The sequence below is a fragment of the Pyxicephalus adspersus genome, chromosome 6 (genome assembly GCF_032062135.1).
Source record: "Pyxicephalus adspersus chromosome 6, UCB_Pads_2.0, whole genome shotgun sequence".
Classification (NCBI taxonomy): Eukaryota; Metazoa; Chordata; class Amphibia; order Anura; family Pyxicephalidae; genus Pyxicephalus; species Pyxicephalus adspersus.
Window position 1 is genome coordinate 88688729 of NC_092863.1, and position 25171 is coordinate 88713899.

The 25171-nt window shown below is 39.3% G+C and overlaps 1 protein-coding gene across 3 annotated transcripts in view; it reads left to right on the top strand.

The window, feature by feature from the left end:
- The first annotated feature begins 4847 nt into the window (after positions 1–4847).
- NEDD4L (NEDD4 like E3 ubiquitin protein ligase) overlaps positions 4848–25171 on the top strand; it is a 221180-nt gene continuing 200856 nt past the window's right edge. Inside the window, exon 1 of one of the 3 annotated variants that reach the window (XM_072416533.1) lies at positions 4848–5346. In XM_072416533.1, the coding sequence (XP_072272634.1) occupies positions 5302–5346 (45 nt within the window). In that variant the 5' untranslated portion in view covers positions 4848–5301. The remainder of the gene's footprint in view (positions 5347–25171) is intronic. The other 2 variants (XM_072416534.1, XM_072416535.1) reach the window with 2 other exon arrangements.

Consider the following 25171-nt stretch of genomic DNA (forward strand, 5'->3'; position numbering starts at 1 on the left):
TTATATGAAAGAATACAAAAATGGCAGCTGTTTTATGTCACATGTCTGAACAACTCAGTGATTTCCATTGTTTTCTCTGGAAACAGCCAGTGATTGGCCACCCGATATAGATAAATTGCTGCTTGGAAATTCCAAGACAGCTGCGGTTGTATTGGAATAAAGTGCACACCTCCTGGGCTTGATACAAACCCATCACATGACTGAATAGTTCGTCTTATCTCAGGAATGGGTTTGATCCCTGGACTTTGGTACCTGGTGTCAGGCTCTGGTTGGCTCAATAAGTCAAACATTACCAGCAACCCTAAAGTAAACCTGTTATGAAAGAAATATGAAGGCTGCCATTTCTGAACACCAACAGTAAGCCCTTTCAAGGTTTGGACAAATAAACATTAACAAAGGGGTATCATGCAAAGTGTGCCATTGTGCTTCTATGATTGTAAGGCATGGTGAAACCTGTATGTTTCTAAGGCACTTTTTTTTGTTTTACACAATTTAGCATGAACTTCTTCACTTTTCAGCATTCAGTTATATGATTGCAGAATTAAGGTGCGTACACACTTCCAATTTTTATCGTTCAAAACGAACGACGAACGAACGACGAACGATCGATTGGGCAAAAATCGTTCGTAAAAAAAGTAACCAACGACGCCGACGAACGAGGAAAGTCGTTGGAAACGAACGACCGGACCGGCGGATCGGATTGGACGACGATCGTAGAACATCGTTTGTGTGTACGATCGTTCGTTGATCGTCCATGGTCTGAGCAACGTTCGTTCACTTTCCTGTCGTGCACATAGTTCCTCTATCGCTCAAACGATCGTATCTATTGTGTGTACAATATCTACGAACGATCGTGTCGTTATCTCTATGTGCAGGATCGGTGCTATACGATCGTTCGTAGATATCGTGCAGGATCGTTCGCCGTTCGTTTTCCAACGATAATAATTGGAAGTGTGTACGTAGCTTTACAAAGGAAGTTGATACTGAAAGACTTGCCAGATGATGTACCATATGTACTCGAGTATAAACCAAGATTTTTGTTTCTCCTAAAATGTCATAAAAAACAAAAAAGTTTATGTTTGTTTTTTTTATTTCACACCGGTAGATTGTGTTGTATCGTTACGTATCCTTACAGTCAGAAACCTAAGTTTGTTACACACTTTACACAAGGACACTACTGTGTTACTAATGGGAGTCAACAATAATGCACAAAATATCAATTATGAGCAGGTGATTCAGCTCAAAAGTACAAAACTTTTTAACCTGTAAATAAGATTTACAGACTGAGCCCAATTTATTTTTTCCCCCTTTAAAGAAATGTTTTAAAAAATAACACAGGTTCATTGTATTAGCATTTCTGTTGATTACTGTTTTTGATTGTTAGCAATGACAAACACATTTTTTCCCCTAGGTTTAAACTTGAGTCCAAGCATTTTCTTTTATTTTCAAGTAAAATTAAGCATTGAACTGGTTTATATTCTAGTATATATGGTAAGCTGAGCTCTAAATGTAGATTGTGTCTCTCATTGTGATTGTTTGGAGCATCTCAGCTCATGGCCACCAACCCAACCCAACCCAAGCTATTTTACGTTTCAAAGAAATTTTGTGTTTTGGATTCTTTGTTTTGGCCTCTTCTGTCCATTCCATTCTAAATAAAGTGTAATTTAATAAAAAGAGCCTCTTCGTTGGAGGGGTGGAATCTAATCAACAATGTAAAATGTTTTTTTAGCCACTGTTTAGAGTAGCAATGATAAACGCCTTGCTCCCCTGGTACACCTAACACCCGGTACTTCCACCCAAAAAATACCCATTTAGGAGTGAAAGGTATAAAATTCAGTAAGTTCCTATGTATATAGTTGATCACCTGGTGCCAAAGCGTCTATTAACTGGGCGTTCCAATTAATTGTGGTAAAGTGTTGCTGGCGGGGTCCCACATTTAAAACACGTATCTCGATCTAAGAGTCCCGTGTAATGGGCTCTTTGTGGAGAAATGTAGTTTCTGTGAAAAAGGCGAAAAAATGTTTCCTGGTACTGTACCGCTGGCATAGCCTTCCATGTAAAATTTTTGTAATGGGCAACTTAGGGAACAGTTTCTGCCATTTCGCCATGCTCATCTTAGCGGCAGAATAATCCAAATCAGTTCCTAGAAAATCATGTAGTTTTGAAATCGCTTTTAAAGAGGTACGGGGAGCTAGCAACATCTTAGCCAAGGGGTTATACCAGTCTCTTGAAGCGTAGACCCATACCTGAATCAGCAAAAAAAAAATACTATCTGTCATGAAGGGAAATCTCCTCTTCAGCTCTGGAAATGAGTAGACTTTATGGTTCTTAGCATTCGCACAGAGGTAAAACCCTCGGCAGCCCAATCAATTAACAATGGAGATGAAAACCCGGGGGAAAATTCACCATTACCTGATAATGGAAGGTATAAGGAGGTATGAGCAATAAGTGATTCTTTTTATTTCAAAAAATGCCATAGTTGCCATTGCGAGAAAATCAAAGGGTTATCCTGAATCTCCTCAGATAACATTTCCTTATGGGTATGAAGAACAGCTAGGGGATTCCAGGGGGGATATAGTGAGAAGTCTATTTCTACATTTGTGTAAAATGATGTTCCATCAATCCAATCTTTAAATTTACGTATTAGTGCGGCCTGATTATACAAGGCTACATCTGGCAAATTCAACCCACCATTCTTTGTAGTTTGTTGCAGGATCAAGTGACTTTTAAAAATATTTAATATTTCTTAGCAAATGTTTTCAATCCTCGACCAGATCCATTCCAGATTTTTGGATCACTCAGGTTTACTTAAAAAAGTGTATCCTCTCCAGCCATGGAGAGCTTTATTAAATCAGGCCCATATTGTGAGTTTTTTTGGGTGTCTCTAGTTTAATTATTACTTTATTAGCTCGGTTGTAATTATCCAGCCTGAGCTTTGTTTACCTTTTTTTCTTTTCTACTAGTTTCCCCTAAACTCAGGGATTGATCACATGCCCTGTTGCTATGGAGATGTTTCCAACAAATACAGTGGCAAAAACAAATCATTATTATTACATTGTTATAGATATTAGTCTGACATAGTTGGTAAATGAGGGTGTTACTGAGTGGTGTAAGCTGTGCGGAATGATAAACCTTGTGAAAAAAATAGTCTATGGAGGGTCAGGGCCAGTCCCCTGAGTCTTGGGCCTTGTGGTCCCCCTGCCCTATTCCGGGCCCTAATATGAGATGACAACAATGGGTTGTCTGAAGGAGAGCTGGGAAGAAGCTGCTCCTGTGCATTGACTCCCGGCTTCCGGATTCAGGTGTTAGACATATTGTGATTAAGGAAGGGCTGTAAAGTTGCTGTACAGATAAAGTACTTTCAGGGGGTTGCTTTGCTCAGGGCTATTACTAATAAGCCAACTACTACAGTCACAGTCAGGCTAAAGCCATTTCAGAAGGAGTTATTATTGCAATCTTTCTGGGTATCCTGCACCGTTGATCCTTCTTTCTTCTTCTTCCTAATATTAATATTATTAATATTATTATTAATAACAATAAACAGGACTTATATAGAGCCAACATATTACGCAGTGTTGTACAATGAATAGGGGTTGCAAATGACACACGAATACAGACAGGGACACAGAAGTCTTACAGGAATAAGATTCTTTCTTACAATATTCCATTAAATCGACGACATAGGGGTTGTGATCAGACCCTGCCCACCACATGGAGAGATAAAAATATGTTTAGAAGGTGATTTTGAAAAAAAATGTTGTTAAAGGTGAATGTTAGGATAGCATTATATGTACTTTCAAACAATGCCATTGGATGACAAATCTCTTTTTTTCTTGTACAATCATCCCTGCTCAAAGTCTTTTGCTAAACTACTTAAAGAAGAACTAAACTGAAAAGTGCCTAAAACAAAAAAAAAATACATTTACCTTCAATCCTGCAGCTATGTTGATTGGTCCGGAGGTCTCTTCCATCGGGTCCCACATCGTCCCGGTATCCATCTCCGAGCTGGCATGCCGGGCGGCGCCATCTTCGCCTCTACTTCCGGGTCCATCATCCTCATTCTTAATCTGCAAGTTTTTTTCCAACCTACGTCAACCGATCTTGCGCCTGGGTTGGGTGTTGTAGCTTTGAAAAAAACTTGCTGAGATCCTCAGGGATGTGCAGAAGGAGCACCCAAGAGCTTCCCAGGATGCGTGATGTAGATATCCCGGGAGGCTTTGCGCTCCCAGTCATTCTCGATCGCTTGGGGGACGGTGCTGCACCATTTTTTTTTTTTTTTAAAGGGTGTTGCACTTTTGAATTTTTACTTACCATAAAAGGGTTTTCTACCCTTTTAGGTAAAGTGAAATTTCTGAGTTTAGGTAAGCTTCAACTACTCCAAGTCTCAGCTCTCTACAACAGACACAAATAATTATCTAGTCCCAAAGAAAGAACTAGATGAGCTAAATAGTGGAGAACGCAGGACAGCTGTGAATTATTTATTAACAGATATAATAAAACACTTCCAGATGTACACTGAACCAAGTAAAAAGAGCAAATAGTAATAGATCATTGGTCCACTTTATGTTACAACATTGTATATTTGTCTCTTCCCACTCACATCGCTAGGTGTCGCTGTTGCCCCAGCAAAGTCAATGTGCATTATTATTTTTCCCACCTAAAGGAGGAAATAGGGATTGTATTTGTTGTGTGTGTGTAGGATGTGTTTACCGAAACAACTGGATACACAATTGCAGAGTATGCATGGCTGAGTGATCTGCTTTGCTAGATTGTATCACTGATCTTCCATTGTCATCCCAGGCTGCTGCTATAGCATAGGAGAGATTGGAGAGAAGTTGGGGACCCTCCATGATCAGAGGCTGCCAAATGCTGGACAACCGAACCCTGCAGCAGCAGAAGTGGCTGCCCTGCTCATTGGGTGCAATGCATGCTCTCCACGCCTCTCCTAGGCTGGGGCAGCCTCCTGCCTGCTGATTGCAATAAGCCCTGTGCAGGGCAGGAAGGGTTCTCTGTAGTCACTCCCCTTCCATCAGGCTCAGGATTGTGTGAGAGCTGAATCACAGGCTGCTGCCCAGGCACACAGGACTTGCCACATTCATCACTTTTTTGGGGGTGCTGCTGGAGACAAATAACCCCCAGAAGACTCAGTTCTTCCATTGCTTCCTTCCTGATTCACTTCTGCTTCCTAAAGGCGCCACCACCTGATTATTGCTCCCCCTTCTTTGCACCCCTCTCTGGATCTAGGATCCCCCCACTTCTATTGATGATCAGGGGCTGCTGACCCACATTTACAGACCCCCCATGGCGACTGTGGTTGAGCCGATCTATGGACTTTCTGAAGATGAAGTAAGTACAAGTTCCTGTTTTACCTCCATCTGTTTGTGTCATGGTGAAAGTCCACTGTGTTATGAGTGCTGCTGGAGTGGAGGGAACACAATTGTGCCATGGCATGGGGGAAATGATTTTATGTCTGCTAGGTGGGGGTATTATGGAGGATGGGTACTGGCCTGTTTGATGGCAGCTGTCATTATGTTTTAGGATTGGCATCTTGCTGGTGATCAATAGGCAAGACATAGGGACAGTTCTGGTATACAGCATTCCTGTAGTTGCTGCCTAAGTTTTTATGATGATTAGAGGGAGCTGTGATATTGTCTGTGGATGTGACTTGAGATGTGTACTGACCTTCTTGATGGATTGATCTAAAGTCATCAGTACTGTGCATGCAGAATATATATATATATATATTGCCATACAACACATGTAAATTGGAAGGCTAAATAATTCAATAATTTTTGCAGGTAAAATCATATTGAGAGTGTATTTGTATGTGTTTATATAAATGTATATGTAAGCATAGCAGCCATTCTCAATTGGGGTTCTCTGGGGGTAAAAAGGGGCTCCATGATCTGTGGCGATTTACCTCCTGATGGCACATGCATAGTTCTGGGGCCAACACCACTTGGCAGAGCCAGCTCCTTGGCACTAATGATCTTTTTAGCTGTCTGTAAGGGAGGCATTGTGGCCACTGGCTACCAAAGTAAGGGGCGTGATTCTTATTTAGCACCAATGTCATGTATTTTGTTTTCACTGGTGACCAAAGTAAGGGGCATTTTCCCAGCTGGCTTCCGAAGTAATGTTTTTTTTTCCCAATGACAACCAAAGAGTTTTTTTTTTGTTGGTCAACTGCAATCAGAGTAAGGGGCATTTCCCCACTGGCTACCAGAGTTATTATTATTATTAAACAGGATTTATATAGCACCAACATATTACGCAGCGCTGTACATAAAACAGGGGTTTGCTAATGACAGACTAATACAGACAGTGATACAGGAGGAGAGGACCTGGCCCCCAAGAGCTTACAATCTAGTAGGTGGGGGAATTTACACACAATAGGAGAGTCAGGGGCGCTTCCCCACTGGCTACCCGAGTCAGGGGCGCTTCCCCACTGGCTACCCGAGTCAGGGGCGCTTCCCCACTGGCTACCCGAGTCCCCACTGGCTACCCGAGTCAGGGGCGCTTCCCCACTGGCTACCCGAGTCAGGGGCGCTTCCCCACTGGCTACCCGAGTCAGGGGCGCTTCCCCACGTACTTGTTTTAGCAAGGGTTCCTCAAGATCTGGACAACATATTCTAGCACCAGCTACTTTCTGAGAAATGAACAACCTGTGTCAATCCAAGGATTGGCTTTCCCTAAAACTATTGATATCCACAATGCTTCAGTAAAAAATTTAACCACAATCAGCAGTTGGTATCAAATACTATCAAATGCATTATCTCAACCCTTTAACTGCTGCCATGTATAATCTGATGTAGGTAGGTTACCATGATTCGTTGCATTCTTAATACAGTTGACAACTAGTTGAAATTGGCAAAATATTGCAAGGGTGATAGGTTGGTGTAAACATTGACCAATTTTTAATCTTTTACAGTGAAAGGTTTTACAACTGCCATAGATTCATGGAACTATTGTCCTCCTAAAGGGTGGATGGGTTGCGTAGATCTTAAAGCATGCATATACCAGAGCAGTGGAGTGTTTTTGGTAAACATTAGTTACTTTTCCCTATTAAGTCTAACAAATACTAATTATAACTATAATGTTCAGAAATGGTAATATAAAGCAGGGGCTGGTCCCTTCAGTTGCTGAGGAACTAAAAGTTCCAGCTTTCCCTTCCAGTGTTCCCAATCCTACTGTCTGTTTGCACCAGCAATGCATCTGGAGAATAAATAAAACATTCACAACATTCCCTGCCACATCCTAATATTCCAGCAATGACCACAAGACTATACTCGTGAGACGAGAGCTTTTGGATAGAAATCAATATGTGCGGAGAGAACATCTTTGCCAATTCCACACTCTTATTAGGAAAACATACAGAGAGTGTGGCATAAATTCACAAGCACAATGCTGGAAGACCACAGTGCACCCAGAGGATACTCATAGGGGCATGCAGGGATGTCTTTACTTACCCTTCCCTTATCATTATACATATTGGTAGCTGTATGCCATGCAGCCTTAAAAATTCATATAGGGTTACCTTGTATTCAATCTATGAGCTTTGTCAACCAGCAGCTGGCAGGGGAGGAGGAAGAGGAATTGCCTGCTATGAGCATTTTTCAGCAAGCTGAATAATTTTTTTGCACAAGCTTTCAAAAAAATTAACTCGATAGGTATTATTTGCTTTTTTATTAGTAGTAGTTGTCCTGGGATGTCCCAATCCATAATACAACTAATATATAATGCTTGCCTGGTGAGGTTTGGTGAAAAGGCTTGTTATGGCAGCACGGCAGTTTGTGGACATGATTTACGGGAGTAGGGGAGTGTCCCCTTTACCTCTTCCTGTGGTAGCAGACAGGGTGTGAGCTGTCACCTGGGGATTACACATCTATGTTCTCCACATACCTTGCTATATCACTGGGCTTAGGTTAGGTATTATATAGGTTTAACCTCTGGTCTTTGATACCAACAGAAAGGTTGCTGTGCAGTAGTATTTTCCAAAGTAGGTTCCTTGGCAAGATTCAAGAGGTGCTTCCTGAGTGTATTGGGTGGTTATTGCACAGGTTCTGATCCAAATCCCATTCCTTTCCCAGATCATGTGCACTGCCATGACTCTTCGAAGTCACATATGCCCTATGAACATGTAATTATTGCAACACATGATCATCACGTCAGTGACTGATAAAACAGGCGACTGTAACCACCCAGCACACTCCTTTGCATTGGCATGGGGAGCAGTGGGCACAAACAGTGGTATTGTAATTAGCACTATAGAGAAACTGGGTGGCCAATTTTGACCACTCTCAGGGTGCTTTGAATTGGAAAATGTGGGATTTACTGGTATACAGTTATATGAATACCAGCATTAACTTTGGTTTAGTTGAGTGGATTTCCAAAACTGAGATGTACCAGTGAACCTAATCTGTTGTTGAAAAGTTGGTGGCTTTAGAGATGCTACTGTTAATTTAGTTGACCATTGGAGGTCATGCTTCATACTCACATGTACCAATGTCCATTTCTTAAACCTCAGGCTTGTTCCAGTGCCTAGGCTGTCTGAAGAATCTTCACATTTAACACTTCTGGGAGTATCTGATGTCTGTGGCCCTTGCTGTGCTCTGTGATTTCTTCCTTTGACCCCTACCTCACCAATGTGTCCAGTGGTGACTTAGGGGTCAGTAGAAGGAATCATACCATGTAGCAGGGGACCAGGCATCCAACACATCAAAACACATGTTGGATTTGAAGAGCTTGTAGCTCATCCACATAAGGAAGACTGGTAAAGCAGATGATGGTAGACGTGTGGTTATAAAGCCTTTTTTTTTTTTTGCAGTTTTTGCTTGTTTAAATTGTTTTTAGTTCATTGAATTCTTTGGATGATTCCTTTTATGACTGGAGTATGTAGTCTGATGTTGCTGTCCTCCCTTGTTTCTGTGTTCTCCAGCACTGTTATCGGGTACAGGGTTGGGAGAACTTGGATGAGTTCAGTTCTGCAAACTAAAGAAACAAATGTTTTTATTTCAACCACGTGCCTGTATTTTTCAAATCTCATTAAACTAGCTTAGAACTTTTTTTTTAGAGGTTTTTTTTAAATTGGATCCTTGTCCTGGTGTGTTGGCTTGGAGTGCTGCTTTTATTAGTAAAGACTGTGATGTAGTTGCATTCTTTTGTCACTTAGCTGACAAGGATAGGAATACAGGCTCCTAAAACAGGGCTAAATTTACAAGGAATCAGGCTGTGATTGGATGCCATATGTTACCCAGTGCATTTTATCTACAGCTCAGGGCCAGAGAGGTAAAAGTTTCTAATAATGAGAAGAGAGTTCTCATGAAAATTAAAAAAAATCTTTCTTTAAAGAGTTTTCTGTAAAATGCAACTCTGCCGAAACATTGAAATCTATTACATGGGACACTGAACACAGGATAATTGAAAAACGAATGCAGCTGTATAAACGGAAGGAACAAAATGGTTTTAGCATAAAAAAATTACCTCTTCTAGTGACCCTCTCTCCTTGTGCCTATTTGGATACAGCCACTGTTTAGTGCCAATGCTGCACTTTGGTGCTCCAGCAATGAGAATGGCAGCTTTATTCACTAATGCCCCTTCACCAATCACAGGGCGCCTTGTATTCGGCGAACAACCAGCAACTGGCCTAGAAAGGAAAAGCTAGTACAAAGCTCAGGTCCGTTTTAGGTAAACTAGATGCTACTCACAGTGCTGAAAGTACAGCTCGGTGTACTATGTGTCAGCACTAAATGATCCAGCTTTGGTACCAGTGGCTCAGTCTTGCCCTCACATGGTGGGAGGTTATGATGGTGATGTTGCTTTTCTGGTACAAAGTATGACCCCTATGAGCTCCATGCTTGTAATAAGTTTGGTAAAAAGTCCACATTTTACCAGATATGTCAGTAAAACACCGGACAGTGACAACTCTATGTCAAATTAATAGGTAAATGCCAAGTTGCACAGCTTGAATCCTCAAGAACTTCTTGACGTGGTCATGCACACGTTACAGGTGTATAACGTAGTTCAGTGTTTCAGGTCTGTGGAATGTTCACATTATTAATAAAGTTTGGAAGTTTCTTTGGATCTGTTCTGTGCGGCTTGGCATTTTCCTGTTTTGGAGACTGGACTGGAAGATGACGTTGCCTGGAGAGATCCTGCATCCATTGCTGGATTCGTGGGCTGATGAAAGGCACAGAGGAGCGGTGTTGGGGATATCATTCTGTGGCAATGTTAGCTGAAGGACAGTGGTTGTTTTCCATTTTAAAGAAAACATTTTTCCACAACCCTTGTTTTTTTCTTTGTCATTTAAAAGATACAGTTATCATCTTTTTACCCTGTTTTCTTGTCAGTGCTGTAGATTTTGATCAGCCATTTTCTGTCCACATGTTCGTTCCAGTGTTGCACATCATTTGAGCTCTCCAATGGGTGCACATGACCGGATAACAACTTGGGTGCCCTATTTAGAGATCTTGTAACTTCATAACAGGGCTTGATTAGGCATTTCCCATCATGGGGTTTAAAACGTTTCATTACATATTAAGATGCTAATACACCTATGGTGAATGGGTTTAGATCAATTTTCAAAAACCAACATCCAGCTTATGTTCACATTTTTCGTGCTCCTAAAATGCATATATTTCCCTTCAGAACATTCCTCATCCTGCGCTTGCTGTGCCCACTCACTGCCTGACAGTATAATTGGCTTTAAGGCTATAAGGCTCATTTATACCTTGATGGATCTAATACAAGAACATTGTTAAGCTCACAGTATGGTCTTCCCGCCGTGTATAGGGTCCAAGGCTTTTTTTTTAATTTCATTAGTCAGTGTTCATAAATGAAATATGTCTGTTTGCCATATTTTTCCTTTGGATTATTAATTTGGCTTCTGGCCTAATAAATAAAACAGCACATGTTTTGCAAAATACAATAACCCCACCACAATGTATCTTATATTGATCTGATGCCTATAATTAAAATGATAGTACACACACCTAATTATTGTTGGTGGAAATGACCACTGTGATCCACCTATAGTAACAATGGAGACGCTCCATTATGTAAATAGTAGCAGTCTGCAGCACATAGCACATGCAATCACTAAATGATATCCCGGTATACCAATGCTAGATATTCACCTGAGACTATCATGAACAATCACTTTGGGTGATGACATCCAGTGTCATCCAGGTTTTAAAGAAGAGGTTCTACTAAAATGCATTGGTCGAACTTTGCTCCCCCACCTGTTTTCTTAACCACCTATTCTTAGTAGGTAAAAATGTATCCCCCCCCAGATTATTAATCACCACAATATAAGGAGCTCACAGAGACCAAACTAGGCATGTCTGGGACTTATGCTCACTAGGACAGGCTAAATATGGTTTCCAGGCTTTCCTGAGGCCTAGGAGACTAGTTCTTGGTCTCATAATGCTCACCATAACGAACCAACCACTACTTTATACAGAATGGTATATTAGAAATATAAAGATTATTAATAAATGAGTTTTAAAATACAGCTCAAAGTTCAGAGACACTGTGTCTAGCCCCATCTGAATCCTTTAAATCTTGCAGACACAAAAACCAGGCAGTCACAGCAAGTGTTATAACTAGGGGGTCAGGAAGGACCCTGGTTGTCAGATAAAGAAATACCTGATAAGGGAAAAATTTATAACCCTAGTCTGCTAGAGGGAGAATTTACAGACAAAGGCATTTAAAAAGGACATTTTTATATTTAAAGGAATTATTACTGCAAACCCAAGTAGGCAATCCTGCCCCTGCCAGCATGCTGCACTGTGTGAGGAAGCAGTGACAAAGGTCTGACATACCCCCCCGGATTCTAAGCTAGAGTTGTCTATTCAGAGGGGAGAATTAGCTTTACTAATTGTACAACTATAGGTCAAACACAGTGAGGAGGGGCCTGTGGGACCTCTGCACTGATACCCCTGCTTCCCCATAGTGTACTAGGGTTATTTTTCAGCATACTGGCAATCTACTTCGATTGTGGCTGCTTTAGAATGTAAAACATTGAACAGCTTTTTATTGTGATGCACCTAGATATTATTTTTAGCTGATTTCAAACCATCATAAAAAACAAAACAAAAAAAAGAACAATAATATCAAAACTACAGTGTCATTGAAAATGACCTCTTTATTAGTCTGCAGCCACTTAGATTTTCCGAGACTTCCCATGGGTTTAAATGTTACTTTTTGTAACTAAGGCAACTGAAGTTGTGCGCTGGTTCACGCCATGTAGAAGCATTATAATGAGGGCTTCAATATTCCAATCAGTGAGAGTAATATTTCTCCACAAGCTGGAAAATCTCTTCCAAAAATTAACTTTTTTTAAAGAAAATAGAACAAGAAGGATCACAATTGCATCAAATCCTGAAAGGTCAAGTGCTCTTTGAGTACAGCCCTGTGTCCTATTGCTTTCCTTTATTACGTAATGTGTGTACACCTGGCTCCCTGAAAGCTACATTTTAGACAATTGGTGTAATGCACAAAATAAATACATTGTAGGGATCTTTTTTTACCTTCAAAAAAGATTTTTTTTCTCCATTCGGTCCTTTCTGGCAGGGTAGGAAACCAGATTTTTGTCTCCTGTAGTTATAGCAGACCTAGCACTCATTTTAATAATCCAACGCATCCCCCCTTCCTTTCTAAAAAAATCTGTAGGGAGAGAAATAAAATATAATAGTAGTGCATGGGGTGACTTCATACTTGTGCTGATGAGATCCCAATGGAACTCCAAATCTCCATTTAAAATGCAAACCTTGCAATTTAGCTGCAAGATCCACTTTAAGTAACATGGATCTCTATCCCCTTTCCCATAGGACAGGGTACAGAGAAGCAGCAGACTGATTAGGTCATCCCTCTTATGATTTGCTTATGAGCATTTTGGTACAACTGTCTGACTGCTTCCTGGCTACTTCTGCCTCTCACAATGTAAATTCTGCTGTACCGAGAATGTAAAAGGCTAATACCAGGTTCCATTTTGAAAAAAAATACAATAAAACTCATCTTGTATCTCATTAATGCCCATATAGTTACCTGAACCATCTATGTCCCAAAGTAATGTTATCTGTGTAAAAAAACAAACAAAAGTACCCCTATGCCACAGTACAGTAGTGTTAGGAGCAGCCATTGTTAGGTCATAACCTGTACAGAGGAAGCTATCGGCTGATTGACACTTAATAAATGTCCTCCGTAGTCCACTAACATGCTGCGTTCTCATGCCACAACAGGACTTAGACTATGTACACACATGCAATAATTGTCATTGGGAATCACAATCCTTTCCATGACTGCACGATGCATGAACGAGCGATGTACATACAGCATCGTTATGCTCTACGGAGAGGGGAGGGAGAGAACGACAGAGCAACACTTTTATTACACCTTTACTTTCACTACGATCATTCGCAAGGACGGATCCATGAATGATGATGAGCGCTGTACACATGCCAGATTCTTGTCCAGTACTAGCCCTGAGGTGATTATCGGATGATGTGTGTACGTAGCCTTAGGCTGGGGAACACATGGGCAGATTTTCTGCCATTTTTGCACATAACCATCCTATCAATTTCCCAATCATTATGATGCCCCGAAATACTACACACACTGGTACAACATTCTGCCCTCTTGATCTTTCCAGTGTCAGTTGAATGAATGAGCTTTGTACACACAGCACCGTTCTGCTTAATGGAGAGGGAACACAAGTGAGGGGCACCCTGTGCATGTCTATGGAATGCCCATCGGTCGTTCATAAATCTGCTGTGTTGGATATTCTTATTGACATAAAACTTGCTGACAACTTGTCTCGTGGTTCCCATTGGAGTTTGTGTACATTTAATTTTGTACCTTCAAAGCCCAATTAAACTGGCACAGAGTGTTCTGCTATGGTGGTGTTCTAAAAAGACCAGAATCTGGAAGAACCGCTTTTAGTCCGGGGCTCCCCATCTCGGCATTGCCGGTTTTGCTTGGTTTGAAAGCCAGTAATAGAAAAATTACTGTTACTTGACACACTCGTTGTTGTTTTGTATAGTTAAGGTTGAGGGGGCCGGTGATTCACTGAGCAGGGTTCCCAGCATAAATCTGCCGGAGAAAATTGCTTGAATTCATTAGCAGGGAATCTGCGGCTCTGCAATGAATGCAGCGTACGACAAATGAAATGTTTCTCAGATGCCGAAGCTTACAAAAGGAAAAGTAAAAGTCTGACAATGCTATCGCATACAGCTTGTGAATTGCTTTTAAAAGAAACCAATTTTTTGTAAAGAGAGAAGTCAGCTTTGTTTAATGCTCTTTTCCTGGCTGTCATGCTGATCCTCTGTCTTCAGTAATTTCAGCCACCAACCCAGAACAAGAAGATGAGGATCCTGACTTTTCCATATATGCTGTCTGGCCAAAACATTTTTTAGTGGGAAAGGGTTAGAATCTTTGTGTATTTACTGTTATCTATCAGCTCCATTAGATTGCCCACGGCACAGGTAAGTATTTGAAGAAGACCCACTACAATGGAACGTTCTCTTACACTCTTTGCCTTCGTTCCCTTTCCTAATTCATTTAAGGGAGGGAGCAAGTAATCTTGCACAGTGCCCAGTGGGGCCATTGAACCACTCGCTGCCGCCGCCATTTATTTTCTATTTGGCTGATACTGGTAAACTCTACATATAACATCTCCATAGGAACATAAGTTCACTGGCATGAGGAAACAGTAACCACACCACAACCTAACCGCCAGTCTGAGCAGCCATATTCTTAGTACGTGGAAAAACCTAATATATAATGGAAATAGCACTTTTTGCCCCTGGTACCTAGGCATGGGGGACGTCACTATCCATGGAAAGATCCCTTTGGAATGCAGAGCATCAGAAATCTCAGAGAAGATGGAATGGACTTGAAACATCTTCTTTCTTTCAACTGCTCTACTGTTCCCATGAACTTAATGGAAGGACGGTGACGTCAGGCCCCATGGTTCAGAAGAAAGGGATAAAGTAGATTTGAATCCATTTTTTTTTTCCGGTGCATTTTTCACCTGGATAGGAAAGGGTGGTGGGCCAGGGGAGTGTAATCAGACCATCCTTCCCTTTAAGTGGAACAATAGGGTCACATAAAGTTCTTCTGGTGGTCATGTTTATTCAGACAGTTGATGAGTTTATGTGCTGATAGACATATCTGCTCTTTATAGCCTGGACATTACACAAGTGTTGACAGATGTTTCCAAACATCTCATCCCCATCTCTTTTGTAGAATTATTTTGCCTCCTGTGGCCATACAGATTCACTCAGATCCAACAAACTCTAGGATGCTGCACCTGCCATGTTTCGATTTATACCCATACTTTCATACTTTTATAAAGCTTTGGCATTGCTGGTGTCGGATCTTCCTCCTAGGGTCCCTTCCCAATGACATTTCTCATGACATTCCAGTAAATTAGACTAGGGTCACCTCCCAGGTGAAAAGATTAATAGCCATGAGAATGAAGAACAACTTTTGAAACTGACATTTCCTAATGAATGTGGCAAAGATCAAGACTTCTAAAAGAGGTTATATACACAACCATGCAGGGTTAGGGTAAAGCTTATGTGCTTAGTGCAAATGTATAGATTGCCTGCAGTTTCAAATTGGTTATTTTAAAAGATTCTGTAGTGCTTGATAAAAATTTTTATATATTCTATGGAAAATCAACAAGAGTAACAATGACACACTAGGTTTGAATTTACAATTCAGCTGTGTTACATGAAACTCAGGTTAGGGTAACTTAGATGAACTCCATAACTTTGGACTATTCCAGGCTTGCTGTTAACCAAACCATTGTACCGTGGCTCAACCGCAACCCTTACTGTTCCCATTTACCCAAATAGGAGGTATTGGGAACCATTTTGTGCACATGGTTGCCTTGCATTTGTGGCAGGGTTATGTTGCATTTCCTGGAACAGATTTGTCGCTTTTGGCTGTAAGGTTGCTTTTCCTACTTTGGAGGAAGAACAAATGCAGCAACAACTGATACAAACACATTGATCTTTGGTGTGGTTTGCTACTCCTGGGCATAAAGCAGCTGCTTTCTATGCGCCTTGGAGCGGCTAACTGTGCAGTTTTCCACTGAAAGATTGGATGAAGCCTTATAATGTTTCTTGCTTGGCATTAACAAATTACTTGTTGCATCTTTATTATTTCGTTTATCTACCATTTTAGATACCATGAAGACATCATAATTATTGTATGTACCTGTTGCAGCCTGTCTTACTAATTCGATTTCCTTTACCCTTTTATTTCAAATATAAAGAAGCTAGATCTAAGGAGTCTTTTCTATGTGCTGTTTCCATAACTCCTTTGCTGTAGGAGAGAGGAGCGACACATAATCAATATTACCGATGTAAAAGGCAGCACACGTTTCACAAGCATCTTGAAAATTCCTGAGGCATCAAACTGTCTGTATCAGGCACTAGTCACTTCATAGACTGAAATATAGACCTTATTTTCTGTTCTCATTCTGCACTTTTTTTTCCTGTCTGCTCTGTATTTTTTAATTACTTTGTTCTCTGAAAATCAATTCATTTCCAATGTTGTTTTAACCCTTGGCTGACTGCATTCTGTCTAATAAGATTTTAAGACATGGTTCCCAGGACAATGAGAACAATAATTAACAATATTTTAATGGACACGTTTTTAGTTCTGTCACTAAGCTTAAAACTGCAGGTCTCTGATCAACCATTGAATGTAAATTATCATGGTTCCTGATCATGTGGTCACTAAGGCCTCAATTGTGGTTATCAATAGAAGTTTGCAGTTTTGACTTCAACTAAGTATTGAGACAGTGTTATATTGTTACAATATCAGTGTTTCCAAATAATGGTGTAAAAAATTTAAATTGGGCTGGGAATCTAGGCTTGAAGTTTAACAAATCATTAGGACATTAAGATGGAGGACTCATTCTCATCGGCCTTCCATGTTGAAGTTTGTTATAGCATGTGCATTACCATGCAGTTTTCCACATACACATTTTGCAGTGGCAATCATTTTAAATGGGCTGCTAACCCACCAAAATACCTGTTTTATTTGTTCTTATAGAATATATTAGAATTGGTCCTAAGCAAAGATAAACTGAATAGATGTATGGAGCTTATTGGTGAAAGATTGGCCTATGCAGCATTGGACACAGCCATTTATCCTCCATCCTATCTCTCATATATTACACCGGGCAGTGTCCAGTTCTCCATTATTCTGCAGATTCCACCAAAGCTATAGTGGTATATAGGAGGTATATACTTATGTTTATGCATATGGAGAGGGTGCAGAACTCTCAGCGAACGAAATGGATGTCTCTGGGCAGTTGTACTTTGAAAGATTGAACTAAAGGTTTGCTTTCACAGCTTATTATTATCATTAAATTATCAGCTATTTCCTATTTAATAGACTAAAGGTTTTACAAAGGATTACTTTTACAATGGTTTAAATGTACCTTCCATACCACCTCTTCTATTATCTGATGCTGCAACCTAGAGTAAGGTCTAGTACACATGAGCAGGTTTGTTGCCAATTTTGCTCTTGAATAACTGATCAATTTGTTACTTTGATCAAGTCACAGAACACTGCACACAAAGGTTTACAAGATTATGCTATTATGATCTTTATTTCTTGAATTGAATTACTATTTCCCAAATCTTATCTATTCAAAACTTATCTGATCTGCAAAACTGTTCTCCTTTCACCAGTCAGCTGCTACATTTATTTCAGATTCGCTGTTGATCCGATCATTTTATGTTTGATTGACAGTAAAAAATCTAAACTGTACTAGAACTTAAAAAACGGTTTCCAGGTATTATGAGACAGCCTACATAGTGGCTGGAAAATGAACATCAGGCCTGGAATCTTTCTCATGAGAGCAAGGGCAAGACCTTGCATATCCTATGTAATGTTTGACTAAATTGAAACTTTAGGATTAGGTTAGGGGTGCAAGAAGATTAACAAATTCTGACATTGTCTTGTATTAAGAATAGGTATTTTTGAATAGGAGTGATGGGCTATGGATTTTAGGCAGAAATGCTTTAACAGCAATACTGTCTCCTATGGCATTAAAGAAGTGAACTTCACAGAAGGACCATACTCTAAAGTGAAAAACCTTGCAATTAAGATTGGATTATTTCAATTGCTGAATTTCTTGTTGCCAGCATCTTTGGAGATGAGGAGTTTCCTTTGGTAATCTGCTGCACACGCAGGCTGTTGTGGAGGTTGTGATTCATGGCGTTCCAAATGCAAATAATTTACTGACACCCACAGCTCAGAAAAAAAGAATTTAGAACACAATCACTGAGCAGCAACGGATAAGATTACATCATTTGTTGTATGGATTCATTGGAGCTGGATTCTTCACTTTTCAATGACTTGGTGATCATCTTTTTACACGGGTATACAGGAGATCGTATTGACTCTTGAAAATGTTATTTCAAATTGGCTTACCTTTGTGCTACTGGCCTTTCAATGTCCGGATTCAATGGCTGCCTGCCAAGAAATGTTGAATGCAGTCATCCAGCTACCTGCCTAAAGCTTAAAAATACTTTACAATTTGTTTTTAAATGCTTTTGAAATGTACAAGTGATGCTTCATGTCAAAACACCAGGGCTGTAAGGAATACCTTAAGGTGGCCATGCACCTGTCAATCAGCTCACATTTGCCCCTACTTACAGGTCAATGTAAAATTAGTGGGAAGCACTCATAACACCCAGCAGCCAATGAGGGCGCTCCCTGCTGTTTATTATAAAAATCGGCAGAGCTGTGTTGGTATTGAGAGTAAAGCACTATAGTTGGTGCTGTACACCCACTGATTTATATTAACCTGCTGAAGTGGGGATATTGCAGATTAGTGTGGCACTCAATTTGAATGGGCATTTTTGATCAAAATTCAACAGAACACCCTAGCTTTGATTAGATTTGCATTAGAATCAATGTACTTCTAACATCTAATCCAGTGTTTCTATATAATTATAATTATTTACAATATAATTACTATATCCACAACTCATAGTATGTTAGCATAGTGATTAATAGAAAGAACGGCTCTTACATTACTGGCCAGTGGGAAGAGTGCGACCCTCATGGATATTCAGCAAATAATGATAGGAATGACATAGCCTTGTATGCTCATGTGTGCAGTGTCCTGGAAATGGATCAGAATATCAAATTGTGTCAGGGGTAACCTACCTGAGAGGCACAAAATTGTCATTGCTCAAGGACCTCCTAGCAACCTCAGACAGAAACCCTGGGGTTCTTTGTCGAGAAATCAAAAGATAGCAATTGTTAGGTTTAACTTCATATGTGGGTAGATAGGAGCAGAGGATCTGAAAGCATTATTTCATATATATATATATATATATTATACATTATACATTAAAACAGCAAATCATAAACCCATAAGATAGCTGCCCGTAAGGTAGATTTGTTTTGTTTTTGTGCAATGAAAGCATAAAACGCAGGTGCAGTTACTGTCACTGTTACTAAAATGTCATCTGACAATACATCAAAAAGATTTCTTTGCTTTCATCTCAGATTTAATAATGCAGATAATTCAAGAATATTGCTTTCTGTTGGAGGTAAATTTCTTCTTCAAATTAAAGGCTTAGCAAAACAGCCAACTGCATCCATATTGCTTTTATGATGGGCCAACTTTAAATTAGTCAATGTTTTGCTTGTTTTTTTACCTCATTCAGGGGAGATTGGAAGAGATGACTTTAAGAGAAAGGGGGCAGCTATTATTCAAGTTAAAATACGTCCTAATCATTATTACACACACATCTTCCCTCTGTCCATAACAACCAGCAATTACCTGCACTGCCAAGTGTTTGTGGCTGTGGCTGGCTTTAAGGTGACAAAGGAAAGTAGAATTGTAGTTACACTTATCCTTTTTTTAGCTTTAGGCATCTTAAATGGCAGCAGATTGGGTCACATGATCCTTTCCATTCTTTCCTTCTCTGCAGATTGGCTGTCGACGATGGAGGTGAATATTACTCGCATGTTCTTTCCATGAAGCACGTCTAAAAATGGCATAATCCTCATCCACATCAATAGGGATGACAAACGTACATTTTTAATGAGACCGCTAAACCTTTATGTAAAAGATATTCTATTTCACAGGTTGTGCAGTACAGTTGTAGAACTCTAGCCAACTACAATATCTGCCCTCCCTTCTGGGGTTTAAACTTTGAGTCCCTGTAGAATTATCACCTAGGGGGAATAAGATTTGCAGTGAAACAAAAAACCTTTTGTATAATATGTATTTTTGTTCATATTTTTTAGCTTAAAAAGTAGTATAAATAACTATATCTTTTCTTATTTTTTTAAAGGTAGAAAATTTTGGTTGTAGCATTAGTTATGATGATGATACCCGATCTACAGGTCTTACCAGCAAAACCAGCAGTCTCTGTGACAGCCTGATAAATTAAAGTTCAAGCCTTAGGACTTCAGAAAACAAAGTGATGGAAGAATGTAACTCAGAGATTGTTGGCGTCATCCATTAAATTTTTTAAAGTTTTTTTCTGAGAGATCAAATGGGCTTTGGGCTATCATGAAAGACTCTTGGTCACTGCTGCTCTCTTAAAAAATTCTGTTGTCTGACACTTAACACATTCTTTGTGAATGGAGCTGGATGTAGCATCAACTGTCGTGTCACCCTTAGGTAGAAGAAGGAAAATTATAAAAATGTGCACTATAATGTTCATTGGCTCGTTATATTTTGTGGTGCAGGCTTGGTGCAAAGTGCATGGTTTCTTTGTTTTAAGAAAAGATCTTTGTATTCTGAAATAATTCCCCACAATACATATTTTGTTAGCAAAAAAAAAGATAATACATTCATTTTCATGAAGCATGCAGATTTGTAAGGTCAAGGGATCCAGCAATAAAACAAGAGGGTCAAGCTCATAGCCAGGCAGAAGACGACCATAGATCTCCTTACTCAATATTGACAAAAGTCTGTCACCACACCTGACACCTGATCTTCACACCTGTTTGTTTGTTGGTCATTCAATTCCAATGGGCATTAAAGTGCAGTTGTCCCTCTATATGTGGACAATTATCTGCAAAGGATTTCCACAAGATTTTGGAGTATGTCTGTGGTAACATATACCACAAAAAGTTTATTTCTGAGGTCAGATATTCATATTGCAGAATACTTGGTCCAAAATGCTATTCCAAGCTGAAATGTGTTTAGGACAGTTGAGTATGTACAGATCACTGAAATTCTACCACACCAAACTTATCAAGTCATGTCTTCTCGGAGATGGCTGTAAAAAGTCTTTGTATTAACAGTACCTTTCACTAGATAAACATACTCTTGGCTTTGTATATTGCAGAAGGCTTCTCAAGATTTAGGAACTAACCCTATGCAGGTCCAGGGTGACTTTTCTAATTTACATGCATGTCATAGATAAATAGCTTTAGTATACAGTGCAGAGGCTTGCCAACTTTTATTTTTGATGACATAGGCGGTGACATTGTTTGGTGAATTATCCTCTTTACAGATGTCATGAATATATTTCATATTTTACAATCCTGACTCCAGTTTGTGAGGTTCCATTCAATGTGCCCGTATGTATTTCATGTACAGATAAACATAGAAGGCCTGTCCTGTTTAAAAGACAACCAAACTTGAAATACAAGTTGATCCATTAAAATTAGTTATCTCGTAACATTCTAAACTTTAGCCCAGTTAGTAAAAGGAATTTTTTACTCTTTGCGGGAATTAGCCCCAAGGGAAATATAAAAATTAGCGGCCTGGCTTTTATTAGTGAAGACAGACATTTCAAGGCTGCTGGCTATATCTATAACTCAGTTAACTATGGTTGTGTAACAAGACAAGCAGTAGAGAAACGTGGTCTGTAACTTTATTGGTGGAAAGGATAACTTGTGACAAAAGCTACAAGTATGGCTAAGCTGATTGGTCACCGTTTTCCATTTGTGTAACTAGTTCTTGCTTTGATCAGGCTCCACCTTTCCCCATGCCATCTAACCCAAAGGACTATGACAACATTTTCTAGGCTTTTAATTATTTCTATGGGTGGTCACTTCCCTGGGCAAATCATACCTTCACGTCATACCTTCATATCACAAACAGTTTCAATTGTAATAATAGATGAAGAAAAAATGCCAAGTTTAGCTTTAAACCTCCTCATGCCAGTCAATGCTTACCTTGAAACCAGCTGGGAACTCAACTTCAGCTGGTTTGCTATGGAAGGTGAAAGTTAATGTGAATTGGTTGTTTTGGATAGAGTGTTGAAAATTTAGAACTTCTGTCAATCTTCTAAAGCTGTTGTGTCCTAATAGCTAAATTGATGTAAAACTCGTAACAACTACATCTTTGTCTTCTTTGAGGAAACTTTTTGGATGGCTGTCACCAATAATTGGATGCAGTTATTGAAGACTTTTTTTGTATTGAAGGCATTGTAATTGAAACTGAAGTAATCGTAATTCAATACATAAAAATAGTGACTTAGCCCTAACTAAAAGCAAATGTAGCATAACATAATTCTGGTGTAGGTCCTGGAGATTTATTAAACCCAAATGCACAATAGGCGTGTTTTTAGTAGTAAAGAATGGGAAGTTCAAAAATGTTCCTTTGGTTTTAGGAAAGCATGAAATTGAAACAAGTAGGATTAGAGACCTTAAAAGATCTCTGAATTAAAAAAAATATGGAGCCATGTGATGTCCCAGAATGTTGCATATTATCGTCTGTGGGGATGTGGGTTCCAATAAAGCTCCCACTAAGAAGATGGTCTTCTAGAAAGATTTTTGACATTACAGCACCTGGTATTTTCATATCTGTTGCATATGATATGCTATGTTGATATTTTTTCAAACTCCATTAATTAAATTTTCCTTTTTTTTTTGCTATCTTGTTTTATCGGTATGGGAAGGGTGGAGTAAAGGGTAATATTTTATAACAGTGTAAAAATAATTACAGATTTTTCTTACTCTTTAGTTCATTATAAACCAGTAGAGAGTGCCTTTAGTCAATTAGCAATAATTCTACTTTCCTTTTTAACAAATGTTAATATCAGACTTTGCTTACACAAGGGATGCATTTTTTTCAATGGCTCAGCCAAAACATTTGCATTTCAAAAATAGGCATTAAAGCCCAACCATTGTGTAACTGCATAACAGAAGGCAGAGTCTAGACATGTAATGTATAAATATAGGTGCCTATAACGATTAAAAAAATTGCTTTCTTTACCATGGAACCTTCAGAACTATGTTAAGAAAACAATCTCCACAACACTTTGACTAGTGCTTGAATTTTTATATGATTGTCCATTAGTACTGCAAGGTGTTGTATATTTGGCAGGTTAAAAGCTTCTCCACCTTTCCTGGCAAAACTTACTTAGCCTTGGAAGATATTAAATTGAACACTATGAACAAACACTGTTAGCATTCTTAAAATAGCTGCTTTAACTCTTGCAACATAATAGGATGTCCACATAGCAGATTGCCTAAAATTAAATGGTGCATTCTCTAAAGAAAAAAAGTAAAATCATTTCCATTTATACCTATAATATATATATATATATATATATATATATATATATATATATATATATATATATATATATAATTACTTTAGGGTCCAGTCTATTCAAAAAAATTCTTGTGTAAGTTTCAGAGTGCTATTAACTAGAAAGGTCTCCAGTTTCACCAGATGGCATTAAAGGGGAGCTTTGCTCGATTTCAAGAGATTCACAACAGTAGCTGACAAGTGTCTGGCTGTAACAAAATACCAATTCTGGATGGACTGATTCCTTAACTTTCTTCAATGAGATATATAGTTCACTAAATACAGTTAGCTATTTTTTTTTTTTTAACTATTCCAATTATTTCTGACCCTGGGTTAGCTTTGCATCGAAAGCCGCTGGCCTGCAGTATAGATAAAACTGAATGCTGTTGAGAGATTTATTCCAAACTGTATACAACTGTTTTAGACTAGTCATTGGTGCACAGAACCAAGGCTTGTATGGAATAGGGCTTGACAAACTTAAGCTGTGTACACACGGCAAATTTTTCTCGCCCGATAATCGGTATCGGCCAATTATCGGGCGAAAATCTGCCGTGTGTACAGTCGGTCGTCGTCCATCGTCCGACGACCGTCCTGGCGGATCCATGGACGATGGACGACGACCGATCCTAATGAAAGGGAAGGTGCTGTATGTACAGCACCGTTCATGCATCGTGTAGTCCTTTGTCGTTGGAAAGGATCGTGAAAGATCCTTTCCAACGACAAACATTGCACGTGTGTACGCAGCTTAACTCTATGTGGGCTATAGGACGAATGGGGTAGGTACAGAAAGTTTGTACTTATCAAGTACTAACCAAAATAATCTCTATGTTAAGACTCGGGAAATGGTTTAAAAACTGTACAGTGTTTGGTTGTTTTCTGGCTTTTCTGTGTTGAGATTTTCTTTCTGTTTGATGGACAAATAAAGAAGCCAGGGAACAGCCCCTTAATGGAGGTTCAAATAACTGTAAAAATTTTGTAGACTGGTAAATGGTTAGAACTTCTGCCATGGTTTTATTGCTTCATGTTTCTGCTCAGCTCAGAAAAATGTGACAGCTGGGTGACGATCAGGCAGGTAAGAACAGTTATTACAGAAAAGACATCACCTGTCCCTTTCTGCAATAAAAACCTGCCTGGTCGTCATTTGATCAAAGCGAGAATCCATTCTACTTTAATACTTTCAGGTCATTTATTCAGCAGTATACAAAGTATTTAGCACTTGTATGTGCTGTTTAAAAAAATATTTTTTCAGTATGCAGATTAGCTGATTAAACAACCCATTTTTTTTAATGTTCCCAGATTTAATCGGGGATATGTAAATTTTCAAAGATCTGTTTGTGTGAAAAATATTATTTTGTATGCTCAAGGTTATTCTAGGATAAGCCTGAGTTTATTTGTGGATGCATCTATTTGCATTTAGTAGGTGTATTATATTTTATGTCTAAACATGTTTAGAAGAAAGTATGTGTGGGTTCTTTCAAACTTGGGAGCTATACAGCAAAACTAAACGGTTAACTCTTGAGATTTATACAGGGAGTGAACTCTTCATGCTACATAGTGGAAGTTTGATTTAGGCATCGTTGTAATACACGCCACTCCCTATTTTCTGTAAATGATTTGGGGACTGGGAATCTGCTGGTT